Raw genomic sequence first — 13,591 nt, forward strand, 5'->3', positions numbered from 1 at the left:
AGTTGAATTATACAAAGTTTTTGTAGTTTTTCAAAAATACACTATTCTCTGCTAATACCATGGAGTGACCTGTTATTCTGTGGTCACCATTACATTCACATTATGTGTATTTCTCTGCCAACTAGCTATCTGTGTTCTAACACCTTCCAATGTGGACAGTCATATCCATTATTACTAGTGATTCAATCAGTTAACAAAGAAGCATAGGTCTACTGGTTCCCCTGCTTATTGACTGGGCAATGGCCTCAAAGACAAAGCGGTGAGCTCCCAATCCATATGAGGATTGTGCTTCCATTGATACAGTATGTATTCCTTAAAATATATAGTACAGTATGCCCATGGATGTAATAATGTAGGGCAGGGGTATTCAACTCTTACCCTATGAGGTCCAGAGCATGCTGGTTTTCTGTTCTACCTAATAATTGCACCCACCTGGTGTCTCAGGTCTAAATCAGTCCCTGATTAGAGGGGAACAATGAAAAAAAGCAGTGGAACTGGCTTCAAAGTCAAGAGTTGAATTTGACGGATGTAGGGTGTCCAATCAAAAACGCATCTTTTGACCTATGGGAAAAATAAATGTTTAAAATTGTCTTTCTGTTTAAAATTTATAGAAGTTTTTTCCCCTGTAGGATGGCCAAAATTAAGCGGACTAAATGAATGGAGCCTAGAGAGAGAAAAAAAGGTCAAAAATCTGGAAAATAGCGTCAGCTAGGCTGGATACTGTGCTAGAATAAAGGCTAACTGACAGGCTCAGCGTTGAACTTGTCATCCTTCTCGAATCCGGAAGACATAAAACAACAGAGATCGATATCGTTTTTGAGACACGACATGTAGGCTTATGGTAGAGAAATTAAAATTGAATTCTCTGGCACCAGCTCTGGTGGACATTCCTGCAGTCAGCATGCCAATTGCACGCTCCCTCCAAACTTGAGACATCTGCGGCATTGTGTTGTGTAACAAAACTGCACATTTTAGACTGGTCTTTTATTGTCCACAGCACAAAGTGCACCTGTGTAACAATCACGCAGTAAAAAAAAATGTGTGCACAAAATTAGAGAAATAAGATTTTTGTGCATATGGAACATTTCTGGGATCTTTAATTTCAGTTCATGAAACCAACATGTTCATATTTTTGTTCAGTGTAGCTTTTTGCAACCCATGGAAACAACTTTGCAGACTACCACCACAACATGTAAAATCCCCAAAAGTCGCTGTGAGAAAGCTGCACTGCTCCTCCACATAGCTCGGTGCTTATTATCGGATGTAGTAGGTCACGAAATCTGACTTTTAGGATATAATGTTAATGATATTTTAGAGAGAGACCCCGCTGAACTATTCAGAACATGAAGAATCATATTTGTCTTGGTAAAATGCATTTTATAATATAAGGAAGTGAAATTATCACCACCAAAGCTGGCTCACTGCAGGGACAACAAGCATTACAGAACACATGACGAGAGACAGAGAGTGAGAGACAGTGAGAGAAAGTGCATGAGCATGTTCATTTTCACCCACTCTGGGCAGAGTGGGTGGACACCCCAAATAATGTTCTCTACTTGTACAGTACTAGGTATAGCCCAGTGGAGGGTGTGTGTGTGTGTGTGTGTGTGTGTGTGTGTGTGTGTGTGTGTGTGTGTGTGTGTGTGTGTGTGTGTGTGTGTGTGTGTGTGTGTGTGTGTGTGTGTGTGTGTGTGTGTGTGTGTGTGTGTGTGTGTGTGTGTGTCTAAGGCAGGGATCTCTAACCCTGTTCTTGGAGAGCTACCCTAATCTAGTGCACCTGGCTGATTAAGCTGAATCAGGTTAGTTACAACTGGGGTTGGAGGAAAAATCTACAGGAGGGTAGCTCTCCAGGAACAGGGTTGGAGAGCCCTGGTCTAGGGCCTACTGTAGTGTACCTGTGATGTCGGTCCCTCTGTCCTCCTCAGAGTCATTGTCTCCCAGCAGCCTCCTGTCCGGGTCCTGACGGACCTCTGGTACGTAGAAATCTCCCTGGCGAGCCAGAGGACTCATGTAGTGGATCAAGTCATCTCTGTAGATCTCCAGGCATGGGTGTGCACACAACTTCCTCTCCTGGGGGGAGAGCGGGAGGGGGGGGGGGGGGGGGGAGGGAGAGAGAGAGGGAGGCAACAAACAAAGGTGAGAAACAAGGGAGCTTACATTACACAGGATTATACAAGTCATGGGAAATGGGGGCCTAGCTGCACGGACACATGCATACGCACACACACGCTAGCACACACACACACACTTATGTATGGTGGTATTATAATTTTTTTTATTTTATTTTTTATTTCACCTTTATTTAACCAGGTAGGCAAGTTGAGAACAAGTTCTCATTTACAATTGCGACCTGGCCAAGATAAAGCAAAGCAGTTCGACACATACAACAACAGAGTTACACATGGAGTAAAACAAACATACAGTCAACAATACAGTAGAAAAATAAGTCTATATACAATGTGAGCAAGTGAGGTGAGATAAGGGAGGTGAAGACAAAATACAAATAAAAATATATATATTAATATAAAAAAATAAAAAAAAGGCCATGGTGGCGAAGTAAATTCAATATAGCAAGTAAAACACTGGAATGGTAGAAATAATGGGGTGCAAAGGAGCTAAATAAATCAATAAATACAGTAGGGAAAGAGGTAGTTGTTTGGGCTAAATTATAGATGGGCTATGTACAGGTGCAGTAATCTGTGAGCTGCTCTGACAGCTGGTGCTTAAAGCTAGTGAGGGAGATAAGTGTTTCCAGTTTCCGAGATTTTTGTAGTTCGTTCCAGTCATTGGCAGCAGAGAACTGGAAGGAGAGGCGGCCAAAGGAAGAATTGGTTTTGGGGGTGTCCAGAGAGATATACCTGCTGGAGCGCGTGCTACAGGTGGGTGCTGCTATGGTCACCAGCGAGCTGAGATAAGGGGGGACTTTACCTAGCAGGGTCTTGTAGATGACCTGGAGCCAGTGGGTTTGGCGACGAGTTTGAAGCGAGGGTCAGCCAACGAGAGCGTACAGGTCGCAGTGATGGGTAGTATATGGGGCTTTGGTGACAAAACGGATGGCACTGTGATAGACTGCATCCAATTTATTGAGTAGGGTATTGGAGGCTATTTTGTAAATGACATCACCGAAGTCGATGATTGGTAGGATTACCTAGTTTTACAAGGGTATGTTTGGCAGCATGAGTGAAGTATGCTTTGTTGCGGAATAGGAAGCCAATTCTAGATTTAACTTTGGATTGGAGATGTTTGATGTGAGTCTGGAAAGAGAGTTTACAGTCTAACCAGACATCTAGGTATTTGTAGTTGTCCACATATTCTAAGTCAGAGCTGTCCAGAGTAGTGATGTTGGACAGGCGGGCAGGTGCAGGCAGCGATCGGTTGAAGAGCATGCATTTAGTTTTACTTGTATTTAAGAGCAATTGGAGGCCACAGAAGGAGAGTTGTATGGCATTGAAGAGTCCAAAGAAGGGCCAGAAGTATACAGAATGGTGTCGTCTGCGTGGAGGTGGATCAGAGACTCACCAGCAGCAAGAACGACATCATTGATGTATACAGAGAAGAGAGTCGGTCCAAGAATTGAACCCTGTGGTACCCCCATAGAGACTGCCAGAGGCCCGGACAACAGACCCTCCGATTTGACACACTGAACTCTATCAGAGAAGTAGTTGGTGAACCAGGCAAGGCAATCATTTGAGAAACCAAGGCTGTCGAGTCTGCCGATGAGGATGTGGTGATTGACAGAGTCGAAAGCCTTGGCCAGGTCAATGAATACAGCTGCACAGTATTGTTTCTTATCGATGGCGGTTAAGATATCGTTTAGGACCTTGAGCGTGGCTGAGGTGCACCCATGACCAGCTCTGAAACCAGATTGCATGGCGGAGAAGGTATGGTGGGATTTGAAATGGTCGGTAATCTGTTTGATGACTTGGCTTTCAAAGACATTAGAAAGGCAGGGTAGGATAGATATAGGTCTGTAGCAGTTTGGGTCAAGAGTGTCCCCCCCTTTGAAGAGGGGGATGACCGCAGCTGCTTTCCAATCTTTGGGAATCTCAGACGACACGAAAGAGAGGTTGAACAGGCTAGTAATAGGGGTGGCAACAATTTCAGCAGATAATTTTAGAAAGAAAGGGTCTAGATTATCTAGCCCGGCTGATTTGTAGGGGTCCAGATTTTGCAGCTCTTTCAGAACATCAGCTGACTGGATTTGGGAGAAGGAGAAATGGGGAAGGCTTGGGCGAGTAGCTGTGGGGGGTGCAGTGCTGTTGACCGGGGTAGAGGTAGCCAGGTGGAAAGCATGGCCAGCCGTAGAAAAATGCTTATTGAAATTCTCAATTATTGTGGATTTATCGGTGGTGACAGTGTTTCCTATCTTCAGTGCAGTGGGCAGCTGGGAGGAGGTGTTCTTATTCTCCATGGACTTTACAGTGGAATTTGTGTTGCAGGAAGCAAATTTCTGCTTGAAAAAGCTAGCCTTGGCTTTTCTAACTGCCTGTGTATATTGGTTTCTAGCTTCCCTGAAAAGTTGCATATCACGGGGGCTGTTCGATGCTAATGCAGAACGCCATAGGATGTTTTTTGGTTGGTTAAGGGCGGTCAGGTCTGGAGAGAACCAAGGGCTATATCTGTTCCGGGTTCTACATTTCTTGAATGGGGCATGCTTATTTAAGATGGTGAGGAAGGCATTCTTCAAAAATAACAAAGGCATCCTCTACTGACGGGATGAGATCAATATCCTTCCAGGATACCCCGGCCAGGTCGATTAGAAAGGCCTGCTCGCTGAAGTGTTTCAGGGAGCGTTTGACAGTGATGAGTGGAGGTCGTTTGACCGCTGACCCATTACGGATGCAGGCAATGAGGCAGTGATCGCTGAGATCTTGGTTGAAAACAGCAGAGGTGTATTTAGAGGGCAAGTTGGTTAGGATGATATCTATGAGGGTGCCCGTGTTTACGGCTTTGGGGTGGTACCTGGTAGGTTCATTGATAATTTGTGTGAGATTGAGGGCATCAAGCTTAGATTGTAGGATGGCTGGGGTGTTAAGCATGTTCCAGTTTAGGTCGCCTAGCAGCACGAGCTCTGAAGATAGATGGGGGGCAATCAGTTCACATATGGTGTCCAGAGTACAGCTGGGGGCAGAGGGTGGTCTATAGCAGGCGGCAATGGTGAGAGACTTGTTTTTAGAGAGGTGGATTTTCAAATTGTTTGGGTACAGACCTGGATAGTATGACAGAACTCTGCAGGCTATCTTTGCAGTAGATTACAACACCGCCCCCTTTGGCCGTTCTATCTTGTCTGAAAATGTTGTAGTTAGGGATGAAAATTTCAGAATTTTTGGTGGTCTTCCTAATCCAGGGTTCAAACACGGCTAGAACATCCGGGTTGGCAGAGTGTGCTAAAGCAGTGAATAAAACAAACTTAGGGAGGAGGCTTCTAATGTTAACATGCATGAAACCAAGGCTATTACGGTTACAGAAGTCATCAAAAGAGAGCGCCTGGGGAATAGGAGTGGAGCTAGGCACTGCAGGGCCTGGATTCACCTCTACATTACCAGAGGAACAGAGGAGGAGTAGGATAAGGGTACGGCTAAAAGCTATGAGAATTGGTCGTCTAGAACGTCTAGAACAGAGAGTAAAAGGAAGTTTCTGGGGTGATAAAATAGTTTCAAGGTATAATGTACAGACAAAGGTATGGTAGGATGTGAATACAGTGGAGGTAAACCTAGGTATTGAGTGATGATGAGAGAGATATTGTCTCTAGAAACATCATTGAAACCAGGTGATGTCATCGCATGTGTGGGTGGTGGAACTGAAAGGTTGGATAAGGTATAGTGAGCAGGGCTGGAGGCTCTACAGTGAAATAAGCCAATAAACACTAACCAGAACAGCAATGGACAAGGCATATTGACATTAAGGAGAGGCATGCTTATTCAAGTGATCATAAGGGTCTAGTGAGTAGAGGTTGGTTGGGGACACGGCGATTCAGACAGCTAGCCGGGCCATCGGTAGCAAGCTAGCATAGGAAGGAGGTCTGTTTTTAGCCACCTCATGCGTTTCCGTCAGTAGATTAGTGGGGTTCCGTGTGGTAGAGGGGATCAATCCAATTGGCAAAATAGATATAGTTATAGTGACCCAAGAAAAAATTGTCTGATAGACCTATTCAGATAGAAGCCGATAAGACAGCTAACGATTAGCGGGCCGCAGATGGGCATTCAGGTAACGTCGCGACGGAGGGGCCAGTTGGATAACTCCCTCGGGCAGATAACGTCGGTAGTCCAGTCGTGAAGACCCGGTGGAGCTCCGCATTGGCAGTAAAACGGGTCCGGATAGGTGATTGTAGCCCAGGAGTGGCTGATGGAACTCTTCAGCTGGCTAGCTCCGGAATAATTGCTCCGGGATCGACGTAAGCCAATAGACACATGGGTAGCAGCTAGCTAGCTGCGAAATACAGGTGTAAATGTCCAGAGCTTGCGGTTGAAATCCGGGGATATGGAGAAAAATAGGTCCGGTATGTTCTGGTCTGAGTCGCGTTGTACAAAAGTGGCGATAGATTTTCGAGCTAAAGGAATAACTGATGACCACAAACCGTGGTTAGCTGAAATACTAACGTTAGCCAGTAAACTGGCTAGCTTCTGGTTAGCTTCTGGCTAGCTTCTATTCTAAAAAAATATATTGGTGAGGCGGGTTGCAGGAAAGTAAAATATATAAAAGATATGCAAAGAAAGGTGTAAATATATATATATATATATATATATATATATATATACGGGACACGACAAGAAGAGGACAAAAAGACGTCTGACTGCTATGACATCTTGGACGATATGCATGTGGTAAATGTGGTATTGTAGATATGAAGTGGTGTAATAATGTTATATGTACTGGTTTATTTTTGTCTTAATTCGTTTGGACCCAAGGAAGAGTAGCACACACACACACACACTTCCTGTCGAGGGTGGACTTAACGGGGCTGAGGCCCGTCTTGTCCTATCAGTAAGATGGCTACATTGTGGCGCATCGCTCTAGGAAACCGAAACACAGAAAACAAACATACTGAGGTACTATAGTTGCTCCTAATATTAACGCATTTCCAATAAAATGTCATGACAACTTTAACAACAACTGGACAAAGACAGTGTATACATGTACAGTATGTATTCTCTGTAGACACACAGTGGGGTCTGAAATGATTGACACCCTCGATAAAGATGAGTAATAATGACTGTATAAAATAAATAATACAAATACTAAGCTATATTGTATGAAAACCAATTGGATAAATTATATGTTATACCAATACAACAGTTCAGAGAAAGATTTTGTTTCACAAGTAATACTTTTTGTCTCAAAAAGGTATGCGTCAAAATGATTGACACCTCTTATAAATAAAGTAGTCAAAGGTTTAGTCCTATCTGACATGAGTTGGAGGCTGAAGGACACATGACCTCTATAGTAACTGCTATGTTGTGTTACTTTAATCAATTTTTCTAGTAATGCCAGTGTACATAAAACCGTTAATAACAGACAAGGCTTTGAAGGTCTAGTCACATGCAGTGAGCCTAATAAAAATGGATGATGCCTGAAGTGTCTGTACTACATGTGCATACGTATGCGTATGTGTGCCCAATGCCCGCTTGTGGATGTGTGTTTGTGTGAATGTGTGTGTGTTTATGTGTGTGTGCGTACGTTCATATGCTTTTAGATAAATGTACCAATTGGAGAATGATCAGGCTGATGTACAAGAGAGACTGGCAATAAGTCACTACTTAATATCAGAGCTGGGAAACTGAGTCGTCCTCTGTCCCTCCTCCCCCCTACACCATGGCTTTGATCCTCTGCTCTGTCTTTAATGTACGAATAACCTATCTGGCTTTAACCAGGCAGGCAGGTATGCAGAATGAAAGCCCTGTATGTTGTTCATCCCCTTCTCCTGTCCTCTATACTCTTCCCCCTCTCCTGTCCTCTATACTCTTCCCCCTCTCCTGTCCTCTATACTCATCCCCCTCTCCTGTCCTCTATACTCTTCCCCCTCTCCTGTCCTCTATACTCTTCCCCCTCTCCTGTCCTCTATACTCTTCCCCCTCTCCTGTCCTCTATACTCTTCCCCCTCTCCTGTCCTCTATACTCTTCCCCCTCTCCTGTCCTCTATACTCTTCCCCCTCTCCTGTCCTCTATACTCTTCCCCCTCTCCTGTCCTCTATACTCTTCCCCCTCTCCTGTCCTCTATACTCTTCCCCCTCTCCTGTCCTCTATACTCTTCCCCCTCTCCTGTCCTCTATACTCTTCCTCCTGTCCTGTCCTCTAGAAGAGAAGTGGAGGGGAGATCCCCTGCTTGTTAACTTTTAATGCACACAATTTTCTTATTCTGCTCACACAAGCCAGACCAGGCAGATGGCTGCCGTTTTTACTTTGCATGCACGGTCAACAATCATACATTGGCATGGCATCTTCGCTCACACACACACCCACACACCCAGGCCCACCCGATGGGCCCGTGGAGGGGGGCTCCTTAAAAAACACCTACACTACACAATCTCATCTTTCTGCCCAACGGTCTTTCAGCCTACGTACTGTAGTGACAACAGCAAGGTTCCCCCTCTCTTCATAGCTGCCAGAGCCCTCCAACGGTCAGTAATTAAATTAACCTATTAAATATTTATGTATTTTCTCTTCAAAAACATCAGAATACCTCTGTTTTGTGGGGGATTATGACAGGAACTCTCTCTCTCACACACACACACAGTTTGTGAGATTTGAAAGGTGTCACGTGTCAGTTCTGTCCAGTTTCAAACATGTTTTCCTTGAAAAGGAAAGGATTTCTTCATCAGTTCAGGTGGGATTCATCAGTTCAGGTGGGATTCATCAGTTCAGGTGGGATTCATCAGTTCAGGTGGGATTCATCAGTTCAGGTGGCATGCATTGAAACGCATGTCCTTACCATGGCTTTCTTTGGCAAAATGACTCTGAATTAAAGGACTTGTTTTCGAAAATAATCAATTGTACACACCATATTAAGGTGGGACGTTCAGTGTATGACAAGAAAAAAATAGCAGGTCTATTTTGCTCAAGGAGATAGCACATTCTGTCTGTCCACGATTCATTGTGGGAACATGGCGGCTCTCAATCCCGATTAAAAAAAAACAGTATTTGTCAATATATGAGCTGTTGGCAGCTGCATAGGCTATTCTCGTTGTGTGTGGCAACATAATATTAACGTTTTATCCACAAGTCTCTGTCATCACCATTGTAATCTACGGGGAAACCAAAATGTTCCCAAACTTGAGATTAATACAATGATGGAGGATCCTCCAATTCTGGTTTATCAGCCTAGTGTTTTTATTTTGTATTTTTAATTTTTTAAAATAAAATATACACACACACATACATATATATATATATATATATGCATACACATATACAGTTGAAGTCGGAAGTTTACATACACCTTAGCCAAATACATTTAAACTCAGTTTTTCATAATTCCTGACATTTAATCATAGTAAGAATCCCTGTCTTAGTTCAGTTAGGATCACCACTTTATTTTAAGAATGTGAAATGTCAGAATAATAGTAGAGAGAATTATTTCTTTCAGCTTTTATTTCTTTCATCACATTCCCAGTGGGTCAGAAGTTTAAATACACTCAATTAGTATTTGGTAGCATTCACCTTTTAGCAGGACAATAACCTAAAATACAAGGCCAAAAGTTGCTTAAACAGCAGACAGTGAATGTTTTGACCTATTTCTGCTTTAAAAGACATGGAAATGGTTGTCTAGCAATGATCAACAACCAAATTGACAGAGCTTTAAGAATGTTGTTAAGAATTACAGTGCATTCGGAAAGTATTCAGACCCCTTCCCTTTCCACATTTTGTTACGTTACAGCCTTATTCTAAAATGGATTAAATAAATAAAACATCTCATCCATCTACACACAATACCTCATAATGACAAAGCAAAAACAGGTTTTAGAAATGTTTGCAAATGTATAACATTTTTAAAACTGTAATATCTTATCTGGCTGTTAGCCAGCCTGCCAGCTTAGTGGAGTCTGCCACTAGCATAGTCAGTGTAGTCAGCTCAGCTATCCCCATTGAGACTGTGTCTGTGCCTCGACCTAGGTTGGGCAAAACTAAACATGGCGGTGTTCTCCTTAGCAATCTCACTAGGATAAAGACCTCCTCCATTCCTGCCATTATTGAAAGAGATCATGATACCTCACATCTCAAAATAGGGCTACTTAATGTTAGATCCCTCACTTCAAAGGCAGTTATAGTCAATTAACTAATCACTGATCATAATCTTGATGTGATTGGCCTGACTGAAACATGGCTTAAGCCTTATGAATTTACTGTGTTAAATGAGGCCTCACCTTCTGGTTACACTAGTGACCATATCCCCCTTGCATCCCGCAAAGGCGGAGGTGTTGCTAACATTTACGATAGCAAATTTCAATTTACAAAAAAAAAAATGACGTTTTCGTCTTTTGAGCTTCTAGTCATGAAATCTATGCAGCCTACTCAATCACTTTTTATAGCAACTATTTACAGGCCTCCTGGGCCATATACAGCGTTCCTCACTGAGTTCCCTGAATTGCTATCGGACCTTGTAGTCATAGCAGATAATATTCACATTTTTGGTAATTTTAATATTGATATGGAAAAGTCCACAGACCCACTCCAAAAGGCTTTTGGAGCCATCATCGACTCAGTGGGTTTTGTCCAACATGTCTCTGGACCTACTCACTGCCACAGTCATACTCTGGACCTAGTTTTGTCCCATGGAATAAATGTTATAGATCTTAATGTTTTTCCTCATAATCCTGGACTATCGGACCACCATTTTATTACGTCTGCAATCGCAACAAATAATCTGCTCAGACCCCAACCAAGGAGCATCAAAAGTCGTGCTATAAATTCTCAGACAACACAAAGATTCCTTGATGCCCTTCCAGACTCCTTCTGCCTACCCAAGGACGTCAGAGGACAAAAATCAGTTAACCACCTAACTGAGGAACTTAATTTAACCTTGCGCAATACCCTAGATGCAGTTGCACCCCTAAAAACTAAAAACATTTGTCATAAGAAACTAGCTCCCTGGTATACAGAAAATACCCGAGCTCTGAAGCAAGCTTCCAGAAAATTGGAACGGAAATGGCGCCACACCAAACTGGAGGTCTTCCGACTAGCTTGGAAAGACAGTACCGTGCAGTATCGAAGAGCCCTCACTGCTGCTCGATCATCCTACTTTTCCAACTTAATTGAGGAAAATAAGAACAATCCAAAATTTATTTTTGATACTGCACGGCACGGTACTAAAAAGCAGCATTCCCCAAGTGAGGATGGCTTTCACTTCAGCAGTAATAAATTCATGAACTTCTTTGAGGAAAAGATCATGATCATCATCATTAGAAAGCAAATTACGGACTCCCCTTTAAATCTGCGTATTCCTCCAAAGCTCAGCTGTCCTGAGTCTGCACAACTCTGCCAGGACCTCGGATCAAGAGAGACACTTAAGTGTTTTAGTACTATATCTCTTGACACAATGATGAAAATAATCATGGCCTCTAAACCTTCAAGCTGCATACTGGATCCTATTCCAACTAAACTCCTGAAAGAGCTGCTTCATGTGCTTGGCTCTCCTATGTTGAACATAATAAACGGCTCTCTATCCACCGGATGTGTACCAAACTCACTAAAAGTGGCAGTAATAAAGCCTCTCTTGAAAAAGCCAAACCTTGACCCAGAAAATATAAAAAACGAATTGGCCTATATTGAATCTTCCATTCCTCTCAAAGATTTTAGAAAAAGCTGTTGCGCAGCAACTCACTGCCTTCCTGAAGACAAACAATGTATACGAAATGCTTCAGTCTGGTTTTAGACCCCATCATAGCACTGAGACTGCACTTGTGAAGGTGGTAAATGACCTTTTAATGGCGTCAGACCGAGGCTCTGCATCTGTCCTCATGCTACTAGACCTTAGTGCTGCCTTTGATACCATCGATCACCACATTCTTTTGGAGAGACTGGAAACCCAAATTGGTCTACACGGACAAGTTCTGGCCTGGTTTAGATCTTATCTGTCGGAAAGATATCAGTTTGTCTCTGTGAATGGTTTGTCCTCTGGCAAATCAACTGTACATTTCGGTGTTCCTCAAGGTTCCGTTTTAGGACCACTATTGTTTTCACTATATATTTTACCTCTTGGGGATGTCATTCGAAAACATAATGTTAACTTTCACTGCTATGCGGATGACACACAGCTGTACATTTCAATGAAACATGGTGAAGCCCCAAAATTGCCCTCGCTAGAAGCCTGTGTTTCAGACATAAGGAAGTGGATGGCTGCAAACTTTCTACTTTTAAACTCAAAACAGAGATGCTTGTTCTAGGTCCCAAGAAACAAAGAGATCTTCTGTTAAATCTGACAATTAATCTTGATGGTTGTAAAGTCGTCTCAAATAAAACTGTGAAGGACCTCGGCGTTACTCTGGACCCTGATCTCTCTTTTGACGAACATATCAAGACTGTTTCAAGGACAGCTTTTTTCCATCTACGTAACATTGCAAAAATCAGAAATGTTCTGTCCAAAAATGATGCAGAAAAATTAATCCATGCATTTGTTACTTCTAGGTTAGACTACTGCAATGCTCTACTTTCCGGCTACCCGGATAAAGCACTAAATAAACTTCAGTTAGTGCTAAATACGGCTGCTAGAATCCTGACTAGAACCAAGAAATCTGATCATATTACTCCAGTGCTAGCTTCCCTACACTGGCTTCCTGTTAAGGCAAGGGCTGATTTCAAGGTTTTACTGCTAACCTACAAAGCATTACATGGGCTTGCTCCTAGGTAGGAGCAAGCCTATCTTTCCGCTTTGGTCCTGCCGTACATACCTACACGTACGCTACGGTCACAAGACGCAGGCCTCCTAATTGTCCCTAGAATTTCTAAGCAAACAGCTGGAGGCAGGGCTTTCTCCTATAGATATAGATCTCCATTTTTATGGAATGGTCTGCCTACCCATGTGAGAGACGCAGACTCGGTCTCAACTTTTAAGTCTTTACTGAAGACTCATCTCTTCAGTGCGTCCTATGATTGAGTTTAGTCTGGCCCAGGAGTGTGAAGGTGAACGGAAAGGCTCTGGAGCAACGAACCGCCCTTGCTGTCTCTGCCTGGCCGGTTCTCCTCTCTCCACTGGGATTCTCGGCCTCTAACCCTATTACAGGGGCTGAGTCACTGGCCTACTGGTGCTCTTTCATGCCGTCCCGAGGAGGGGTGCGTCACAGTTACTGACGTCATCTTCCTGTCTGGGTTGGCGCCCCCCCTTGGGTTGTGCCGTGGCAGAGATCTTTGTGGGCTATACTCAGCCTTGTAAGTTGGTGGATGAAGATATCCCTCTAGTGGTGTGGGGGCTGTGCTTTGGCAAAGTGGGTGGGGTTATATCCTTCCTGTTCGGCCCTGTCCGGGGGTATCATCGGATGGGGCCACAGTGTCTCCTGACCCCTCCTGTCTCAGCCTCCAGTATTTATGCTGCAGTAGTTTGTGTCGGGGGGGCTAGGGTCGGTTTGTTATATCTGGAGTACTTCTCCTGTCTTATCCG

The 13,591-nt window shown here is 43.5% G+C and overlaps 1 protein-coding gene across 1 annotated transcript in view; it reads right to left on the bottom strand.

Moving 5' to 3' along the window:
* Positions 1–13,591, bottom strand: part of LOC139536053 (testis-expressed protein 264 homolog) — a 91,298-nt gene that overhangs the window by 9,508 nt on the left and 68,199 nt on the right. The window contains exon 3 of the mRNA XM_071336176.1: positions 1,896–2,070. Coding sequence (XP_071192277.1) covers positions 1,896–2,070 — 175 coding nt within the window. The remainder of the gene's footprint in view (positions 1–1,895; positions 2,071–13,591) is intronic.

Source organism: Salvelinus alpinus, chromosome 12 (genome assembly GCF_045679555.1).
Source record: "Salvelinus alpinus chromosome 12, SLU_Salpinus.1, whole genome shotgun sequence".
Taxonomy (NCBI): Eukaryota; Metazoa; Chordata; class Actinopteri; order Salmoniformes; family Salmonidae; genus Salvelinus; species Salvelinus alpinus.